The sequence below is a fragment of the Gavialis gangeticus genome, unplaced genomic scaffold, assembly GCF_001723915.1.
Source record: "Gavialis gangeticus isolate Ggan-Ray unplaced genomic scaffold, GavGan_comp1, whole genome shotgun sequence".
Lineage (NCBI taxonomy): Eukaryota > Metazoa > Chordata > Crocodylia > Gavialidae > Gavialis > Gavialis gangeticus.
In genome coordinates this window covers 5,036,481-5,056,396 of record NW_017729013.1, presented here as the reverse complement: position 1 = coordinate 5,056,396, position 19,916 = coordinate 5,036,481, and the positions used below count along the sequence as shown (strand labels likewise).

Below are 19,916 nucleotides of genomic sequence, written 5' to 3'. Positions count from 1 at the left end.
GTGTAAATTTATGTGGTTGGTGGTTGCCCTGGGTGTTGCCACCCGACCCAAACTACCCAATTCTTCTGCATGGGGCAGAGGTCCTCCATGGGCTCAACCATGTGACATTGTCTCGTGCAGCGGGGTCTGGGCCACTTCCCAAACCCTAACCTAGCGCTCAGGGATTTGGAGTTCCTGAAGCTTGCAGAACTATGATATAAAACTATTCACCAGTGAGGGATCATGGTGCAAAATCCAGAGTACAGTAGGCACCAAATTCAGCCTTAAGGTACCTGACTTGGGTGCCTTAGAGAACCGTGGTGAGGTCATAGAGCAGAGATGGGGCACCAGAGACAACATAAGGGCCTGTTAGAGGAAAATTATTTGCTGAGGCATGTGTGAATGTTGGCCACCTTGGGCATAGTCTCTTGCCTTCGGTGACCAAGACTTCTCCAGCCTCCTGTCATTTAACCTTTCTGTAGTCTCAACAGCAAAACATTGTTGGCAGAACTTCACGCTCCAAGTGGTCGGTGGCCTCAAAACTCTCCGTTATCTCGGTTACGGCACTGCTGCCAAATAGTGTGGGGCTTCTGCCACTGCCCAGCAGCTGGCAAAAGATGCGTGTCGACACTCCTATACCTTCAGGTGGAGGCTGTGGTTTGTTTAACCAAAGATGCCCTCCCAGATTGCAGTTTGTCCAGAAGCACGTGGGTGTGCATGTCCTATGGCTGCTGTCTGCCTCCAGCTTTTCTGGTAGCAGAGACAGCTTCATGTCAACATAACCCCATTTGCCAAACTGTAGAGAAACCTCCCACTGTGCCATATGCCCCCCAAACCTACTTCGTTACCACCTCCCTTGTGACAAAACTTCCCCTGCTTTGGGACGGTTCCCGCAGTGACGTTACACTGAACTGCGCATCCTCGTACAAAGAAGTGTGTCCTGAACCCAAGCATGCCCAGCGCTTACAAGGTTTGGTTAAGGATTCCTGAAACTGGGAGAAGGCGATTACTAAACAGAACCGCTTAGGCTGGATTCTCCTCTTGGTTGCACTGATGTTTCCTTTGGGCTAAGCCAGAGAATATTGGCCTTTTGTTTTGTGGGCAAACCAGGTAACAGGCAGCACCTGGGAAGAGCAAAACACCCTCTTTGCAAGTGGAAAAAAATGCTGTTAAAAAAATCTGCCTTTATTTCTAAGCTTTCCCTTTATGCCTCACAAGCTGGTAGCTGGCTATAAATCCAGGAGAGGGTGGTCACGTCCGTGAGCAAACTGTATGATCAGCAGGAGAGCTTTGATTGTTAATTCTGGCTTTACTTTTAATTACAAAATCTTGCTGTGGAACTGGGACCAGGAAGTAAATTTACCAAAGATCCAACCAAGCTGGAGCCGTCCAGTCCATCCGGGGAAATCTCTCCAGAACCACACCGAATGGCCATTCTGGACCTGGCAGGGACTTCGCAGGCTAACAACAGGTAAATGGCTCTCATCTCCACCTCGGCAGTTTTCTCCATGATCTCTGATGGGTAGATTGCGATACGCTTGTTCTGTGAGCAGTCTCACTGCAGTCCACTGAAGAGACAAGTTGCTGCTTGCCGTGAATGTGACAGTTTGCCTCTGTCCGAGCACTGAATTGCCTCTCTGGACTATACTTGGTCTCACTTTGGTTTCAAACTCAGTGCACTTGGGGGACTAGATCTTTCCCAATTCCACTGTATATAATTTTTTAACCTGATGCCAGCAAAGCCATGAAAGAGAAATCATGCCTGATAATTCTGGAGCCCTCATTCCAGTCACTTAATATGAAGGGATAGGAAGGCAGTTGCTGGTTGATGCCTGTTTATAGTAGAGTGCTGAAAAACGCGTGTGGGGGCGGGGGAATAAAACCAAAAAAGTAAAATATGTTCATGGTTCATGCTTAATTAAACTGAACTCTCCTGTGTATTTGTGTGCAAGGCAAAGAAAAAATGCTCTGTTTGGTGCGTCCAGGTTTGGCTGGCTGGCTGTTTATTGCAAACTCCTCAGGGCAGGGACTGTATGGTCTTTAATGGCGTACACAGTAGTGAGTGCACTAGTGGCACCTAGCCAGTACCATTTCTCAAAGTCACTGGAAAGATCCTTTACAAAGACAAAGTTCATGCAACACTTTTTGGTCATCCTGGAATGTGTTGGCTCGTCCTCTGAAATCCCTTGTTGGCAACCATGTGAAATCAGAAGAGCACATGACTGAGGAAGCAAAATAGAAAGGACAGAATGCTGGAGCAGATAACATGGTGAAAAGGCCGGCCACTGTAGGTGCTTTGTTTTAGCACAGTAATGAAGATCAAGTGGCTCATTTTTCACCTTTTGATAGCATGTACTCCTTTGTCACAGCTAGCAAACCACTGAAGAAAATAGGCTGTCCCAATACATGTGAGTTTATGCCAGATCCCCCCCCAAATGTTTAAAATCATTGTTTTTGAACAAAAAGGATCAGATTGCCGACATGTGCAAGCACATTAGGACAACGTTACCTGCCTAAATTATATGTAAAGCATAATGATACACCATCAGCCAGCATGGCAAACGGGGTACGTTTAAAAATGGGTTTATAAATAGTTTATAGGGGATTAATAACAGGTTAATACAATGGGAAGCAACTGTTTTGGCAGGTGTACTACAAATTAGTGCTGCACCCTTCCCTAGTGCCACTCAAATCCCGCTTCCCTTTGCAATCTGTTGCTCTGCTTCCTATTCCTGTGCCCCCTGCCCCTTACCCACTCTGCTTTCTGCTGCCTGCCCTATCTGCTACTGTCTCCTGCCCTATCCTTGATCTGCTACGTGCCACACACAGAGGCTGCCCGTGCCACTTGTGGCACACATGCCGCAGGTTGGCCACCCCTGGGTTAATTATTATAGTATCCAGCAAGTGGAATAGTTATTTATGCCTGTCTCTAGCACCTACTACTGATGTGTAGAGAACCATCTGTCACGTGCTTCTGATGCCTACTCTGATGCCTAATACATGCTCACCTATTAACCCTTTATAAGTTACTTGTAAATGTACTTTTGATAAGAAGTGAGACCTTGTGATGTATGAGAGTACAGACGTTCAGTGGACTGGAAAGCCACCTTGCTGCTCTTGGTGGCACAAGCTAATAGCAGTATGGAACGACAGCTCTAAGCAAAGGGCAGCACCGTGGGTGATGCGTGGTACCCCTGGAGGAACAGAGTTCCTCCCACAGCACTTGATAGCTCCCCTTTCTAAGGGTACTCACTGCCTCCCACGTGTCGAAGTAGCTCCACTAGCTGACACCTAGTAAGGCAGAGCTGTGGCTCTGCCTTTTCTCACAGGTGAACATCCAAAATGAAATCCTGGCCCTGCTGAAGCTAATGGCAAAACTCCCATGGTGCCATAGGGCTCTGATTTAGGCAGCTCTGATGTGACCTGCCCAGAGGTGGAGTGAACCGTGCTCCCTTGTGTGGCTGTATTGAGGCCAGTGATCTAGTTTGAAATGTCTGGGTAGGCTTGGTATTGTTTTCAACATTATCTTGAATGTTGTGTTGGAATATGAAACCCTGCAGGGGAAAGGCCTTTACAGATGGTGACCACTTATGTGCATGGACAGGGCCACGTGTATTGTGGCCACAGGATGTAATCATGATAGTCTGATACAGTGCGTGTGCTGCTTGTCTAGTTACTTTGGATTTGGCAGCATGCAGACTTGGACCACATTTGAAATCCTGCTTTGATACACTGTTCCAGAAGGCATGATGCACGTTCTTATTTCAGTTTACACCAGTCTAAGCCAGGTTTTAAATTGGTTGAGTATCACCCTGTATAAGCTACTAAGCCAGTGCAAGTGTGCCTGTGCATATTCCACTGTGTGGTGTATAAATGCGTCTACAGTGAATTTGATCTCTTATATAGGTTTTAGCATTAATCTTCCTCCCACCTGCACAGAATAACTTCTGACTTAGTATTGGAGGTCCTTTAACCAGCAGTTACCTAGCTGGATTTTCCAAGCACAAGTTCTTCCTTGACTCGAGCTGTATCCCCACCTCCACTCTCCCAGCTTTGCAGTGTTCCTGCAAGCTAAGTATTTGAGTGTTAAACATCCATTCCCATGACATCACGGTCAAGTTCTCCCATAAGTAACACAATTGACTGAGAGAAGGATCCTACAGCATTACAACCCAAAGAACCATGGGGTATAGCTCCAGACACCCACAGGTGAGGGCAGAAACAGTAAGGACACAGCAACCTTGCTTGGTAGGGCTTTGCAGTGAGGACTCAGGAGTGAATAATGTTAAGCCAAACTTTCAGGTGAAGGCCCCATTCATAGAATCAGATTAAAATAGGGCTGGAAAGGACTTGAGGACGTTATCTAGTCCTTCCTCTCTGCTCTAGGCAGGATCACCCCCATCTTAAACCATACCAGATAAATGTTTTTCTCAACTCCACATAAGTTAGCTGCGCAGCGCAGGCAGAAGTGAATGTTTCAGGTTCCTTTCTGTGCTTGGTTCATAAGGAAGAGGAGTGTGTGACAGCGACAGCCCCACGTAGGAAGTTGCATTCAGATTGCACTAGCTTGTGATACTAGCTTTGGAGGGCTGTTCTGCTCCTGATTTGTCAGCCAAGATAGTGGCTGCCACATGCCAACAAAGCCTTACTTCCCTACAAGTGGGTAAACTGTGTTGATTTAGTGAAGGCAGCATTTGAGTTTAGGTCTAACAGGAAGTAAGTAATATGTACAGCATGTGACCATAAACATGGCTCTTCAGTTAGTTTGTCTTTGTCCGGAGCCTGCTGTCACATGCTGAAATATCTCCAAGAGTATTTTGGCACAAAGACTGTATTGATCTAGAACTCTTAACACCCGACAGTCACATTCCCAGTACTCTTTGGAGTAGAAGACAAGGCGGAGATTTGTTTGATGGTACTGACTCCGTTGCAACATCGGGGAGTCAAACGGACTTAGAGCAGAATATGAATTGTGCTCTATGCTGCCATTTGACTTAGCATCGTGGGATGAATCCTGCTGTAGTCAGTCGGGCAGGAAACTTAAGCAAGGGTCTCTGAAGCAAGAAGCAGTTATCACGGTTTTTGAAGACTGTATTAAGTCTTTGCTCAGGTTTGAGAACTTCCAGAGGCGTCCCGTCTCACCGGTGGCTATGCCAGAGTAGCGTTGGCAGGTGACAAGCAGCAGCATGCACCACTGTGATATCGTGCTTTGGCAGGGATTTTGCAGAGCAAAGCAGCTTCAAGCAAAGTACCTTGAAGCATAGGAACAGTGCTGTACCTGTGTGGTAAAGGGGCTCAATCTGTGCTTGAGAGTTCTGCTGAAATAGGCCTCAAAGTTGCATTTAAATGCCCAATCGCAGCTAGGCATGTTATTTCAAATGCGGTATTAGTATACCAATTGCTGTACTGCTTTGTACAATATATATGTATGTGTATGTTGGACTAAAGGAAAACTTACATTGCTTGAATTGCAAATATTGTGAATCCGTTTTTTAATTACATATATGCAGGGCTTGATCCAACCTGCATCAAAACTAATGGAAAGACCTCACTGCCATTTAGCAGGCCCTTGTTCTGTGCATTAGTAACCTATCCAAAGAAGTTCTTGAAATGTTGATCTACTATATAAACTGGAAAGTTCAGTTGTCAACTTGAGTACACTCAGTCTTCTCTAAATGACTTTATAACAGAAGACTGGAGCTCAGGACTTGATCCCAGTCTGTTAAACCTGGTGAGAGTAGATAGGTGGGCATTTATGTGGCTTTCCTCACCACAGTGCCTAAACCAATTAGTGTAATTGTCTTCACAGCACACCTGGGAAGTAGGACAGTGCTACTGTCCCCATTTTACAGATGGGGAACTGAGGCACAGTTGAGGAAGGTCATGCAGAGGGTGTCTGTAGACATGCCAGGAGGCTGCTCTGAGGCGCTGTAGTTACAGCGCCTCAGAGCAGGCTTGAATAATCGAGTCTGCTGGGGTGCTAATTAGCGCGCTCCACCCAGGCTCCGCATCTCATGGATGAGTGTCCTCATGCTTCAAAATGGAGGCAGGGGCACTTTAGTTAAAGCTTGTTTGATGAGTCCTAGTTAAAGTGCCCCTGGCGCCATTTTGAAGCGCAGGGATGCTGATACATGAGACACTGCGGCACTTTAATTAGAGTGGCTCTTAGCGCCACTGTAATTAAAGTCCACTGCCCCACCCCCAGAGCACATGTAAAATTCCCAGAGATTCTGGGAGGGATCAGGAATTGAAATTTGGACTCCAGAGTCCCAAGCAATGGCTTAAACCATGAAGCTATCCATCAATTAATCAACCAGCTACAGAGGGCAGTGGATACTTGATCAGACCTTTGGGGTGCCTATAGACATGCTCGTTCGCGGTCTGTTTAGTATGCACGCTAAACGGACTGTGTCCATATTCCAGTTAGAACGCTTCAGTGTCGCCTGCTGTGTATAAAGTCCCTGCGCGTTTCAAAATGGCCATGGGGGTGCTTTAAGCCTCATCGAATGAACTTTAGATTGTGTCCCATGGCCTCTTTGAAATGCATGGGGACTTAATGCACACGATGGCGAGCTGTTTTAAATAGAGTGGCTGTCCAGAAACTGCTCTACTTAAAATGGGTGCCCCCCCATCCCCAAGCACACGTATAGGCAGCCTTGATGTCTAGAGGCTGGTTTTCTAAAGGCATTGACTATCCTCTGCTCTTGTTGACTTGAAAAAGAAATGTTCAGCCTCTGGGCAACCAGGTCTTATAGTTCTCATTTTTAATTAACCATTGGGTTCTGTTTGGAATTACTTACTTCCTACAATTAATATATTTTCTTTTCTTTCTCTAACCGCCCCTCCTCAAAAAAAACAACTAACCAGCCCAGAATGGCATTAAATCAATGCTAATACAAGCAGGCAGGCAGAAAGGCCAAATGATAGGGATACACCACGAATTTGCTAAGTGACGAAAATCTGCCACCGAGTGCGTGCAGGAGTATCAAACTCAGTGAGAGGTCTGGTATTTGCCATTCTCAATGTACTATCAAATCTGGAGGCTTACTGTCCATGGAGAACACTTGCTAATATTTAATTGTCTTCACCTTCATCCGTACTGTACTCTTGACTGTTTCCAGCAGTGAGTCAGTCAGGATTTGCATGTTATGGTAAAACAGCTTTACAAAATCCTAGGCAAAAGAGGGTTTTTCTGGGGCAGAGTCCGGCATTGCAGGAAGTTCATTTAATGCCTGTGAAGGATTCTAACCGGATTGGGGTCTTGAGCTTTCAGTCTGTTCATAGTGCAGCATAATCATCATGCACTTTGTACCAGCCCAGATTCTGAACCTCCTTCCCTTGATTTTTCCCCCCGCATAAATCCCTTGAACCAGATCGGCTCTCGGTTACACTGGTATAAATCTAGGATAAGCCCAGCAAAGTCATTGGGTCGCTTCCGATGGGCAGGGGTGTAATTAATTGGCTCGATAACTTCACTTGTGTTACTCCTGACTTATCCTGCTGTGAGTGAGAAAAAAAACCAGGCCATGTATGTAGAAGTCGCATGCTATGAAAATTAGAATGTTATTTTAGCATATGGTATAGGAAATCCTGAATTCCACTGGAGATACCAAATTTAACTTAATCTCTCTCTCTCGTTATCTATCCAATTTCCAGTTAATTTGGCGACATATATTGAGGAAGAAAGAATGCATGTTTGAAAAAAGAAATCAGATCAGTTTGTGGTGTTTTCTTCTAAATGCAGAGACTTCCTCTCTGTTAGGGGCATAGAAATAGCCCTGGCAGGGCCATCTGGTTCAGAATCCTGTCTGATACTGGGCTGTATGTTGGCTGTCTCAGAGAAAAGCAGCAGAAACCTTGCAGTAGGATGCTGTGAAGTGAGGGAGAACAGATCTAGTCTCATGCTGAATGCTTCTGAAGCCTGTAAACAAATGGGCAGGACTGCTGTAGTCTTGTCTTCTTTACAACTCCTTGTTCTCAGGACAGATCTTTGGGGGCTGTAGTTTTCCGGGTCTGTTTCTTGGCCTTCTTTATGGGCAAGGTGCAGTGATTTGCACTGGTCTACATTTTACTTGCAGTAAGTGTTCCTTATGAGAGGGAGAGAGCTCCGAAATCTGGGTAGGGAAGGTGTTCTAGTTCCCACAGCTTTCCAAATATGCTGAGTTGACAGTGGATGCAAAACTGGGGTAGAGCCCAGTATGCAGAGAGGAAAGTTTTGAGTAGAACAAACATTTACCAGCTCAGTTGATTTTCCCCCCCACCATCTCTGTATTTGCTTTAGCTGCAAAAGGAACCAGGTTGATACATTATGAGCCACCTCTTGTGAGGAGCTGAGCCCTGCAGGATTTCACACCATCAGTTGTTTGAACACAGAATCATAAAAAATTAGGGTTGGACGGGACCTCAGGAGGTCACCTAGTCCAACGTCCTGCTCAAAGCAGGACCATCCCCAACTAGATCACCCCAGCCAAGGCTTTGTCTAGGTGGGTCTTAAAAACTTCCAAGGATGGAGATTCCACCACCTCTCTGGGTAACCTGTTCCAGTGTTTTACTATTCTCCTAGTAAGAGTTTTTCGTAATGTCCAACCTAAACTTCCCTTGCTGCAGCTTGAGACCATTGCCCCTTGTTTTGTCATCTGCCACCACTGAGAACGGTCAACATTACCACTAAACAAGTTAATGGAGGTCAGCATTATCATCAAATGAGTTCCTTATCACAGATCCGACAGTCTGCCCACCTGGCTTCAACCTGCCACACCGTCAGTGGGGTTTGCTGAGCTGGTTCTGGACAGGGCAAGGTCAGTGTGCGGCCAACCTCCTCAACTGAGGTTTTCACAACAATCCAGGCTGTAGCTGTGGCAAAACACACACCATGTTGCATATGGTTGATGTGTGCTTGCTGACAAAGTTCAGCGGAGGACTACAGGAACTGCACGTGGCCATTGAGGCTTGGCAATTATGGACACGCTGTGTGTGGCTTGGCAATGATGGACGCACTGACTGACTGAGAACAGTCTAGCTCCATCGTCCTTGGAACCACCCTTCTGGTAGTTGAAGGCTGTTACTAAATCCCCTCTGTCTCATCAGTGACCTCACCAGTGCTGAAGAGAGGGGAATAATCACTTCCCTCTGCTGGCAACACTCCTACTAATGCAGTCCAGTATACCATTAGCCTTGTTTGCAACAAGGGCATGCAGTTGGCTTATATTCAGTTTGTTGTCCCCTGTAACCCCCAAGTCCTTTTCTGCAGAGCTGCTGCTTTGCCAGTTGGTCCCCAGCCTGTAGTGGTGCATGGGATTGTTCTGCCCCAAGTGCAGGACTTTGCATTTGGCCTTATTGAACCTCGTGAAATAACTTGTGGTCCAGTTCTCCAACTTGTTGAGGTTTCTCTGAATCCTAACCCTACCCTCCAGCTTATCTATTACTCCTCCCCCCCGCCAGGTTTGCTGTCATCTGCAAACTTGCTGAGGGTGCACTCCATCCCATCTTCCAGGTTGTTGATGAAGATATTGAGCAAAACCAGCCCCTGGAGCACTCCACTTGATACCTGCTGCCAACTAGACATCAAGCCATTGATTACTACCTTTTGAGCCTGACAGCCAGTTTTCTGTCCACCTTGCAGTCCGTTTGTCCAACCCATACTTCTTTAGCTTGCTTGCAAGAATATTGCAGCAGACCGTATCAAAAGCCTTGCTAGAGTCAAGATATATCGCATCCATTGCTCTCCCCGCATCCACAAAGCCAGTCACCTTGTCATAGAAGGCAATCAGGTTGATCAGGTATGACTTGCCCTTGGTGAATCCATGCTGACTGCTCCTAATCACCTTCTTCTCCAAGTGCTTAAAAGTGGAGTCCTTGAGGACCTGCTTTATGACCTTTCCAGGGACCTAAGTGAGGTTGACCGGTCTGTAATTCCCCAGATCTTCCTTCTTCCCTTTCTTAAAGATGGGCACTATCTATCTGTCTATTGATAGAAAGATAGATAGACAAGGAGATTTTCTTCCTCCTTTCCACCAATGTTGCCCTGTTGTTCTATGGACTTTAACCCTGTTCGTACTGGTGTGACTGTTGAGAAGCAGGCCCCGAGCATTTGATTACTCAAAACACCAACACGTCCTTCATATTAGCTTCCCATAGGTCATTGGTTAAAAGATTTATTGTACTTAGACAGCACTGGAAATGTTTGCAGGGCTTCGCACATCCAGGACAAGGAACGCTCACTCTTCTCAGGACTTTAGGCATGAAATAGCACCATTAAAGGAGAAAAACTGAGCTTGATTTAAGATATCCCTGCATTTTTCAAATGCTTTCTCTGCAGTAGCAGCACTGGTGTAGATGCTCCAGCGCAAACGTCTACTGCAGATTTGCTGCACTGATACAACGTGAGGTTTACCTTGCTAAGTTAAAAGTCGCTTTGGCAAGAAGACAACTTCAATGCCACGCTCCACTGCGGCCTCATAGAGCAGTTCTCTCAGTTCCTGATACAAGTGTATTGTAGAGATCTAATATTCTGATGGGCTGTATAAGCTTAAAAAAAAAAGGAATTGGCAGCAATTAAATTGCTAGTCATGGCACAAAACCTGAGGGCTGCTACTGGCTTAACTAAAGCATGTGGATGCCACAGCTCCAGACTTTTCAGTCTGATATCCCTTATACATTACTTACACAGATAAATTGTTGAAGGAGATACTGATTGCACCTCCTATGCCTATTTGCTTCACTGTAAGTAAGCACAAAAGATTCAAGCTTCCCTTTGTACAAACATACCATGTCTCTTGTCTGCTTCTCCTCTACAGGTCAGAGAAGTGTAGCATATCCGAAAGCTGCGAACCAGGTGAGCAAGAAATAATTGTTGCTTTCTGTTGAAAAGTAATAATGGTGGGGGGGAGTCGGGGAGGAGAACTCAGGACCCTTCACTAGATATTAAATTCCCTGTGATGCTGATAAACTCTCCAGCTCTTTGGCTGAGATGATTACATGCCACATGAAATGCATTCGCTGCATCCCTGTCCTCCCTGCAATGGGCTGTCGTTATAGCTATTGTACTGAAATCTTTCAGCGCCAATGGCAAAATGTAACAAACATTGCTGCCTCTCGCCACTCGCCATGGTGAACCGTGCCTGCCATTGTGCTGGGCGCGGAGGCTCTGAATGCTCCTATTGAGCTACTTATAGAAATAGATCTGTCATTGAGAGGACAATGCCAGAGGTACTGCATATGGCAATGTGCTGTAAAGCATGATGTGAATTTGTGTGTCAAAGAGGTATCTGTACGCAATCACGCATAGAAATGGACACATGGGTGCCCACCCTTTAAAATGAAGCTCTCAGAGTGCTCTGTATGTGGGAACACAGTGTTTTGGGGCCGAAAGAAAGAAGCTCAGTAGCGATGAGAACTCCTACCTGCAGTATAAAGCAAAATGATTGCTGGCAAAAGCCTGAGAAAATAGACAAGCCTCTATTCTGTCTCCTGAAGGTCTGGGGGCTCTATTGTGCTAGCAGCAAAAGTGAATTACAGTCCAGGGCCATTTATAGAGAACATCCCATAAACATATCCCTGTAGCCCTTCACTGACATTAATTAGTTGTCGTAACACTTTGGAAAGGCAGATAGGTCAGGATTATTATCCCCATTTTATAGATGAGGGGATGGAAACACTTGTTTTGTAGGGCTTTGGCTGGGCCCTTACTCAGCAAAACACTTAAGGTAATTGAAGATAATGGGACTTAAGCATGTGCTTAAATGTGCTGCTGAATATGGCCTTCTCCAAGAAAATTGCACTGGTTTATTTTAAGGGGTCATTTTAAACCAAATTACGTACAAAAGGCTGGAGAATGCTCTTATTCTGGTATAAAATAAGTGTAATTCTCTTTGGCTTGAATTGATCCTGAATCCACTGAAACAACCAGCGTTAATATGAAACAGGAGCGTCTGTGTGGGAGGAGACGGAGCAGGAGAAAGTTGGGGGCGGGGGCAGGAGTAGCACGAGCTTGAGTCAGTTTAGAAACTTTAAAAAGGTTTTAAAAGTTCAGCTTGCTCGTACAGATGAGAGCTCAGCCTTTCTCTGTCCTTCTGTCTGCACAATGCAGTTAGTGTGGTTAATGTTGGCTACTTACCTTTGTGAAGCGCTGTGAGGTCTACGGGTGAAAAGCCACGTATTATTCTTTGTAAATAGTTGTTGCTTGGGATCGGACAGGCAGGCAGTGAGGGCTTTCTGGACGCGCACCTTGGTTTTGCGCTTCTGAGGATCTTTTTTCCATTAGGTACCTCAGGAGAACTGAGTGGGATCCGACAAATCAAAATAGAGCCAGATGAGCTGGACATCATTCAGATCACCGTGCCAGGTAAACAGTGGGCAGGTCTGAAAAGCTGAGTAACATCAAGGCAGAGAGCATCCACCTTGTGTTGTACGGTGTGAGGATTTTGCTTTGGGGAAGTGGCATGGGTGGGTAATCCCCTCAGCCTCATTTTGTCCCGTATTGAAAATCCCCCAGCAGTCAGTTGGTCTCTCGGGCAAGTTGTTGCGATAGCATAGGATGTTTCCAGGTATTTTTTTTTTCCCCCCCGCCAAGGGCAGCTTTTGGTTTTAGTCCTGTTTTATGCATCCCTTGACCCAGCCCTGGCCACGTGCATTGCAGAGCAGCTTGTTCTGGAGATGATGCTACTGTTGCTTTTGCAGTGATAATCAAGAAGAACTGGGATAGGCGGGTGTCGTCTTCCTCCATCCCTTTGCCTGTCCCCTCTTCCCAAGGCCCAGGGACTATCAGGGCATGGATAGACAAAAAATGGTACTTCTCGAAAGTGGTGGTAATGAATGCAAAACAGCTTATCCATTACAACTGATTTGTCTGTTTGTGTCTGTCCTGCAGCAAGCAAAACTAAACTGCGGTAACTTTACCCTGTTTCAGTCCGAAGTAAACTACCCTGCTTTAACTTCCACTTACCCTAGGCTAGGGTAGCAGCAGACAGACCAACTGAGCTGTGGGGAATCCTTTCCTCCCTCCCTTAACACAGTATAATTATTTATCTATCCATGCCTCAATATCCCTGGTTATAGATCTACAGGGAGAGTAAGTGACTCAGTGTAGCGCATGTAGCAAATCTGTGGCAAAGCTGAGAGCAGGATCCCAATCTCCTGCCATCATTGTGTGCTCTAATTCCAGAATAAAGGGCTAAGGCCTTCTCAGCTTCCCAAGGAGCAATCAAAACCAGGATAGCAGCCTGGTGGGGGGAGGATATCCTGATGAGTTCAGCAGGGGGGTTTTAAATGAGTTGGCTCCAAGTTGAATCTGTGAATTCATTTTGGAGATGAACGTGCATGGCAGCGATGCAGAAATCAGAAGAAAATGCTGTTCTAAGCAAATCTCTGTAAATTGTGGCTTTCACATTTGTCGGACTGTGTCTCATCTCCTAAGGGTATAATTGGATCGTGGGCTGGTGTTACAGCACCACTTCTGACTCTCATTAGCTGATATGCCCTAGTAACTTTTTTTCCATCCTCCATCTGCCTATGACTTGTTATTGCACATATCGATGAACAGTATCTCCAAGCAACTGGTTCTGAGGCACCTAAGCTTCCAGTGAGCAGTGGTGAAGTTGTGTGTGCATAAAAATGCAATATGTAGTACTACATGTAACAGGGGCTGGATTTATCCTTGGTTAGGCCACTGTAGTTTTAGCTCCGTCAGCTCGGCGGGGGGGTGACTGTAGATTGATTCAGCTACAGTGTTAGGTTATGAATGAGCTCCCTGGGTCAGGAGAATGAGATATACAGGAAATACAAGCTGCCTTGCATGTTGTCCAGTATGGTAAATGGGTGGTTTTAGAGGTTGACAGTGATGGTGGGGCTGAATGAAGGGATTGGATTGGATCTCGAATGCAGTCGCTGGCATCTGACCTTTGGGGAGAGGATCACCCCAGAAGAAGTTGAGCTGACGGCCAGCGTAGAGATTGTAGGCGTGACTGAAAAAATCCTGTAGTTTGTTGTTTGCCTGCTGTGGCGAGTTGGAACGTTTCCAGTCCTATGGGACCTAAGCATTTGCCCAGTTGCTTTCCTGAAATGTGGCTGAGATTGAAAAACCAGGGGCTATGCACCAGAACGGGGACAGTAGCATTGAAAGCTTTCGTTCCTCGAGAGTGAGAAATTAGGAGCTTTCCAGAGGAAGAGTATGCCTTGGGCTGGTGTTTATAGGGCTGTTACCTGAACTAGGGTGTGCATCAAACAGTAGAAACATCTTGAGGAGTTAATGGGTAATTAATTAGCACTTTGCATTTTCAGTGTGTTTTACAGTCATTAACTAATTAATAATCTTGATAGAATTAGAGCAGGAGCATTACTTTGAATGCACCTAAGTGGGAAATGATGCTCTCAGAGAAGATGTAATGTCCAAGTTTGCTGTAGTTTGAATGGTTCTGAATTGCAGGCAAATTCTGCTCTCAGTTCGACCAGTGTTAATGTTAGTGCAACTCCAGGAAAGTTATAAAGGTCAGTCTGGAATTACAGAATATTAATGAAAGCAGATTTTGACTCGTATTTAATGCAGGGAAAGGAAAAGGTTCTAGGTGTTTTAGTAGATGAAACATTTTAATTTTCAGGTTGGGCTGTGATGGGAAAGAAGTTTCATAGTTGTTAGGGGCCGGAAGGGACCTTACAGATCATCAGGTCCAGCCCCCTCTATACTTGGGCAGGAAAGACTGCTGGGATATGCAATACCAACTGGTATTAAGGTGCGTCTGTTATATAAATCTAAGGAAATTTTGGTATCACTTTATTGGGCCTGGTTAAATCACATTTGGAATCCAGGGTCCAGCTTCTATTACTTTATTTGAAGGCAGATGTAGTTAAATTAGATGGAGTACCACTTAAGGCAGCAAAGATAATTAATGGCAAGGTGGTGTTCCTATACAGGGAGAAATGGATGAAATTTGGATTATTTATCATGTGAGAAGCTGATTAAAAAGTGACCTGACCGAGGTAGTTAAACTAGCTAGAGGTTAATTTTAAAACGAAATTTGGATAATTTTCCAAGGGCATGGGAGAGTCCAACACTAAAGTATACAGGTTTATAGTAAGAGGGTATATGTGAGAAGAATTTAAGGAGCGCTATTGTCTGGAGTGAAGCAGTGGATTGGTGGAATGACCTTCCTGTGAAGGAGGTGGGGGGATCAAGTAGCATTAACTTTTTAAGCCAGAATTGGATGTCAGGGTGGAATTAAACCAATTAAGTCATCACGACCCACTTCAGCTCTTCACTCTCCATGGGGCTTAAGAGGAAACTTTTGCAGATGCTGCTGCTTTTCCCCACTTTGGAGAGGTTGGGGGGTGTCGTAGAGGAATGTTTCCAACGTCCTCTTACAAGTGTTAAAATATAGGAAAAAGGTGGTAGATTTGTCTGCTTCTGCTCCTGCATGCCTTTATGACTAAGTAATTGTGCCCCCTACCACAGTCACACATTGAGGTTCATGAACATAGGTACATTCTTGGTAATGGGCCATAAAACTCTGCAGTGTGCTTCCAGGGGCAGGGACCGGGTCATCCAAATTATCTTTGGTTCTTTGTTCGCAGACCGGTCGCCCAGTTCCGATGAAATCCATGAGCCCGTGACCAGCCACCTGACTTCAAGTGATTCCAACTACATGCTAGAAGCAGTAACAGGTAATGAAACGGATGTCACTAAAAGAGTTGTAAATCATGTGAACCTAAAAAAAAAAAAGAAGGGACTACACATTTCAGGCCAACATTTCCAATAATAGGAGCCTAAAGTGAGGGTCCTAGTTCCATAATGGCACACCTCAATAATCGTTCTGAAAGCTCAGTCAGAGCTTCTGTTGGATGAGAAACATTGAAATTAGGTCATCTTATTTAGGAGTGTGAATAAAACCCTTGACCCAAAGGTTTATCCTTTCACTTTGGAGCTTTTGTGTCTGAACAACAGAAAGCAGTTTGAGAATCCAGATGCAAAGCTTGTCCAGCTGTTCATACTTTGCCTAAGACACAGAGAAATGTTGTTGTTATTTGTATTAGGTTAGTGTCTTTGGGCCCCGTCCAGAGTCAGGGTCCCATTGTGCTAGGTGCTGTACCTGCGTATAGCAAGCTACAGTACCTTCGTCTTTGGGTTCTGTTCTGTTTGTCACATAGAGGGGTCGTGCGGCTTGTCTTGTGTTGCTTAGTTTTGTATTATGTTGCCTTCAACAGGCAAGCGCAGTCCTCAAAACTTTCTTTATGGTGCTGTTCTGTTGTCTCGGAAAGGCTGGTTATATACTGCCCTGTCTTTTTTTTTTTTTCCCAATGCAGGAAAAATATAGCCCTCCTAGCAAACTAGCACGTCGGGGGTGTATCTTCATCACTCTCTCCATCCTCAAACAAATTCTCATGCCTGCTTCATGATGTGTCTGGCAGGCTCACTGCCCCAGTATTCAGGAGTAGCTGTTAAACCTTTGCTTCCCTCCCCCAGGTACAGATAAGGGGACCACTGAGGATCTACGACATGAAGACAAGCAGATGGAAGGTAAGGGGGAGTTTGTAATAAATCTCAGCTGAAATACCCTTTGGTGATCTTGGGCTTGTTTAAAGTGTAGTTGGCATGGCTCTATTTTTAAACTGCCTTCAAGGGATGGTCTACATTCTCTGAAAGGCAAGTGGCTTCTAATGCACCATGTTCAGAGCCCCAGTTGGTGTCTCTCCATTGGCATCGTGGAGCCTGGCCCATTTGCACCAGCTGAGCGTTTACACTCATGAGTTTACTTAAGGCAGTCCTGGTGCCAGATGTAGAATTGTGGCCTAGTATTTTTATAGGTTTAAGTTGCAACGATGTCCTTTCATGATGTCATTTACTCTTGCTAGTCTGCATTAGGATGTTTTACTGATCCTGTGCCCAGCGGGGTCAACAGCAAAGTTCCCACTGACTTAAATGATATAGAGCCAAGCTCTAAATTAGCAGAAGCTTAGAGCAATGCTGGCCATTCCCATCAGCTGTCCTTTTTGGCCATGCATTCGCTCTGAGGTTAGCTGCAAAGGGCTGGAGTGCATTCCCGAGTGCGGCTGTGCTAGAGAGAGACTGAGACACCAAACATGTAAACAGCTGGTTAGGACTTGGAACAAACCCTCTCAGCGTTGCTTCAGGCTCTCGTCGGCCTTTTCATCTCAAAGTGGGGCAAAGAGTAAAGTCTTCCAGCTTTGAAAATGAGTCACGTGATGTGATGGGCCAGAGAGTTTAAAAGGCAGAGATTATAGATCAATGCAATAACACTGAACTCTGATTCAGGTCACATGCAGCCTGTGGCAGAGGTTAACTTTAATTCTGAAGGACTTGAGTCACTCGGACAGTTCTTCATCCACGTCTTCTAGTCTGTGTACTAGGTGAGGAGGTAGCATGGTGCAGGGCACTGGAGTCTGAGCCCAGAGACCTGGCTCCGACCCTGACCGGAACTGTGACATTAAGCGTGTCACTTCATCGTTCTGGGCCTGCTTTGCCTACCACTCTCTGCCTTGCCCCTTTCCATTGTAAAATGTTCGGGTGCAGGCTCAGTTTGATCCTGCTGTCCCTTCCCAGCTGTCTTCAGTATGGCTATCCTGATTATTTCAAAACCTGTTTTTGTGTGCAACTCTGAGAGTAAAAAGCCCAGGACTTTGACTTGTGTCTGAATTTTAAATACATTGACTTGTGTCTGAATTTTAAATTCCTTTGACCTGTTTCTGCATAGCTGAGAAATTCTTAAGCAATTACCAACACTTGCATCCAGTCTTATAATAGTTTTCCTTCTGCTGTTATTAGCTAGTAAGAGCTCAGCCTAACTAACACTGCAGTGCTGAGCCAATAATAAAGGCAAGAAATCCCAGTCCTTAAAAAAAAAAACAAAAAAAAAACTGACTGGCAGCGTACAATACAGCAGATAAGTCATCCTAAAACAGCAGGTCATTTATGAAAATAGAGGGACTGTGCACATAAGACGCTGGACCTGTTTGTTCTGTCTCTGTCATAGAATTTAATAGGGAGATGAAAGGATACAAGGATACTACTCTATCTATATCCATTGACAGAGATGTATAAAGCAGAGGATGGCAAGCAAATCAAATAGCCGTCAAGAATGATAGAGATGTGGAACAGTGTAATTAAGGACTCCTTCCTAGCCCTTTGTGCTTCCATTTATATCAGCCCATCTGTACTGTGATCCAGCATAGCTCTTTGCCCCTGAAAAACACAGCACAAGCCTGGCTGTCATCATGGTGTCTTGTCAGGAGTCTCAGATGTGGCTACAGAGCTGAAGGTGGCTGAAAGGCATTTTTTTCTGGAAGCTGGTGCCAGCTTTGGTGCTCTCAAGAGCCCTGTGACGACTCATTCATTGTGAGGCACCGCCTGTAGTCTGGGATGGTGCAACTACCCGCTCCCTAATGGGGATGAGGGTGGTGGCAGTTGTAATGAATGGGACAGACTTTAAGAGCACAGAGAGGGGCAAGGGACAGAAATGACACAAAAACCAGTGTAAGGGATCAGAAACGGTTCAGATGTGTAACACAACAGAATTTCAGTGCAAATAAACTGCTTTCAAAATGGCTGAAACCAGTTTCAGATAAACCTGGATGGACGTAGTGTTAGACTTTGCTGATTTAGATTCAGTCGGTTTATTGAATTTCTGTCCTAGATCCCCTCCAGTTTCAAGTTAACTAACAGTCCCCCAGCATCCCAAGATGCTTTGCATCTCCCCTGCAGACCCCCTTTCTCAAGGTGGGCAAGCTAGTCTTGGCCCAATTGTCTGCTCCACCTGAGCAGGAGGGTGTTCTCTAGCACCCCCCGGCATCTAACCTGGGTCATTGCAGGCATGTGACTGCATTTCTGGAATTGAAAAGTGAATGTCTGTTCACTTCCTTATCAGTACGTGCTTCAGAATAACCTGGGAATATTGAATTGATTAGCCAGGGGAGGTCAAAAAACCACTACTTCTGGTCAGTTGAGAGTTGGGGCAGCTGGACAGCTTTTTTTATATGTCTCTGGGCTAGCACGGTTTATTTCTTGGTCTGTTTCTCTTGTTTTCCAGATGGAATAGGGGATGTCTTAAGTCATTTGAGGAAACAAGTTGAAATTTTGTTCAACACAAGATACGGTAAGATCTTCATTAACAAATGTTCTTAATGCTGAATGCTGGGCTCTGCCTCAGGGAGCTTCTAATTGCTAGGAACTGTCACCTACTATTTCCAACCCCATTGCTGACTAAAGGTGCAATCTAATGTGTTCATTTGCTGTCTGCTGGGCTTACAAATGCATTTGGATTCTCTCTGGGCCTTGTTATTGCACTGCTTCCTCTTGCCACCTTAGATCCTGGATAGTTGGCTACTGCCCAGGAATTGCCTCTGTGACCAGCCATATTTCTCCCACAGTGAGAATGGGCTGAAGTATCTTCCTGTGCTGCTGTTTGCTATTTCAGGGTGCCTTTTCCCTGACCCTGGCTGACCCTAGATTATACCAAGGTATTGGAGGTTCATAAGAAGTCAACAGGGGCATGAGGCAATGCGTTTCTATGAATAGAGCATGGGAACAAGAGGCAGGAACCCTGGGATCATTTTCTCTACTGCCTAGTGTACATGCAAGTTATTTATTTTAATCTGTATTTTCACAAGGGTGCAAAACCTAACAGCTGTGGAAATACAGCAACCAGTAGCCTCAGTGTCACCCTTGAGAAGAAAGGTCCTTGCCCATCCTTGCAAAACAAATGGGGAGCTATAGGTTGAAAGCTTCCTATAATAGCTACAGGAATCTTGCATGGTTTTATCTTGCATGGTTTTGTTGAACAGCAAGAGTTTTGTTAGGATATCTTAACTTAGCCCAGACTGCATGTGAGGCTCAGTTTGCGGTGAACTGAGGCAGTGGAATTTCTATCCATGCGGTGAATGTCACGGGCTACAGGCTGTACGGGAGGGACAGGATAGGAAAGAGAGGTGGG

The 19,916-nt window shown here is 45.4% G+C and overlaps 1 protein-coding gene across 10 annotated transcripts in view; it reads left to right on the top strand.

The window, feature by feature from the left end:
* The window catches only part of GTF2IRD1 (GTF2I repeat domain containing 1), a 210,023-nt gene that overhangs the window by 127,038 nt on the left and 63,069 nt on the right, over window positions 1-19,916 (top strand). For 7 of the 10 annotated variants that reach the window (XM_019511406.1, XM_019511405.1, XM_019511400.1 and 4 more), the window contains exons 11-16: window positions 1,312-1,450; window positions 10,776-10,813; window positions 12,242-12,322; window positions 15,544-15,633; window positions 16,433-16,486; window positions 19,014-19,079. In XM_019511406.1, the coding sequence (XP_019366951.1) occupies window positions 1,312-1,450; window positions 10,776-10,813; window positions 12,242-12,322; window positions 15,544-15,633; window positions 16,433-16,486; window positions 19,014-19,079 (468 nt within the window). The remainder of the gene's footprint in view (window positions 1-1,311; window positions 1,451-10,775; window positions 10,814-12,241; window positions 12,323-15,543; window positions 15,634-16,432; window positions 16,487-19,013; window positions 19,080-19,916) is intronic. The other 3 variants (XM_019511404.1, XM_019511409.1, XM_019511407.1) reach the window with 2 other exon arrangements.